This window comes from Trypanosoma grayi (genome assembly GCF_000691245.1).
Source record: "Trypanosoma grayi strain ANR4 Tgr_1146_V1, whole genome shotgun sequence".
Lineage (NCBI taxonomy): Eukaryota > Euglenozoa > Kinetoplastea > Trypanosomatida > Trypanosomatidae > Trypanosoma > Trypanosoma grayi.
In genome coordinates, this window is record NW_008826765.1 from 1,993 (window position 1) to 3,026 (window position 1,034).

Here is a 1,034-nt window from a genome sequence, read left to right on the forward strand (position 1 = left end):
GATGAAGAAGGTCTAAGCAGAGCTTTGTGGAGGTGTAGCGTGCCCCCTCTTTTTTAGTTTTATTCCTGATTGGGGGCCTTTTCGTTCGTTCTTGTGTGCGGGTGTAGAATCTCTTGGAAAATATGCGTGCGTGTCAGCAAAGTGTGAGCTGGAGGCACGGGAATATATATATNTATATATATGGAGGAGCGTCGCCACACAAAGGGTGAAGGAAAACGAAAAGCAGGCAACATGAACACACAAAAGAAAAGAACGGAAAGGTTGTGGGGTGGGGGGTGCAAATTAAATGGGGAACGATCAAGCTCCTCTCCCCTCCTCCATCTCTTGATCTGTATCATTCCGTTTTTCTTTTTTTTTCCGCGATGTGCACAAATGGGACGAAGTGCGGCATTTGTCTGGGGTGCAGAAACACAGGCCTCCATAGACACAGACGCACAGGGCCCTTCCGTTTTTAATTACTGCTGCAGCGGCCGTGCATAACGCTTTCAATGAAATTGTCGTCTGCCTGAGTGCAAAGCAGCACCCCTCCTCTGAGCCAGGCTTCCTCTTAAGGCTTTCTGGACAGGAGAAACCTTCTGTATTTATACCTGTCGCCGCGCAACATGGCGAAATATAAGCCTGACCTTCAGTTTCAACTGTGTTGTGGCCGCGGAGGGGGGAGGAGCGCATATGAAGCACACCGACACGTGTGGCGTGGCAAATACATTGGTACAGAGTGGGAGAGGGAAGAGGAACAAGGGAGGGGAAGTGTTTTGTGGAAGAAAAGAAAGCTATATCGTCAAGGATGTTACGGGTTCTGATTTCTCTCTCTCTCTCTCTCTCTCTATTTGTGTGCCTGTAGTTGCAGCACCGTGCCGTCGCGGCAGCACATATCTNTTTCTCTCTCTCTCTCTCTCTCTCTATTTGTGTGCCTGTAGTTGCAGCACCGTGCCGTCGCGGCAGCACATATCTCGGTGTGCGACAGTAGAAGGTGCGAGGGTGTATGCGTGACTCCCAATCATTGTTTGTTGGAGCCTACCTTTTTTTTCCTGTTG

At 49.5% G+C, this 1,034-nt stretch overlaps 1 protein-coding gene across 1 annotated transcript; it reads right to left on the minus strand.

The window, feature by feature from the left end:
- Positions 1 to 297: 297 nt before the first annotated feature.
- On the minus strand, positions 298 to 669 carry DQ04_11461000 (hypothetical protein; the record flags this gene model as incomplete). The annotated part of the gene is made up of 1 exon (XM_009316530.1): positions 298 to 669. One exon carries the CDS (start codon positions 667 to 669, stop codon positions 298 to 300), a length of 372 nt encoding a protein of 123 aa, XP_009314805.1.
- Between the last annotated feature and the right edge of the window lie 365 nt (positions 670 to 1,034).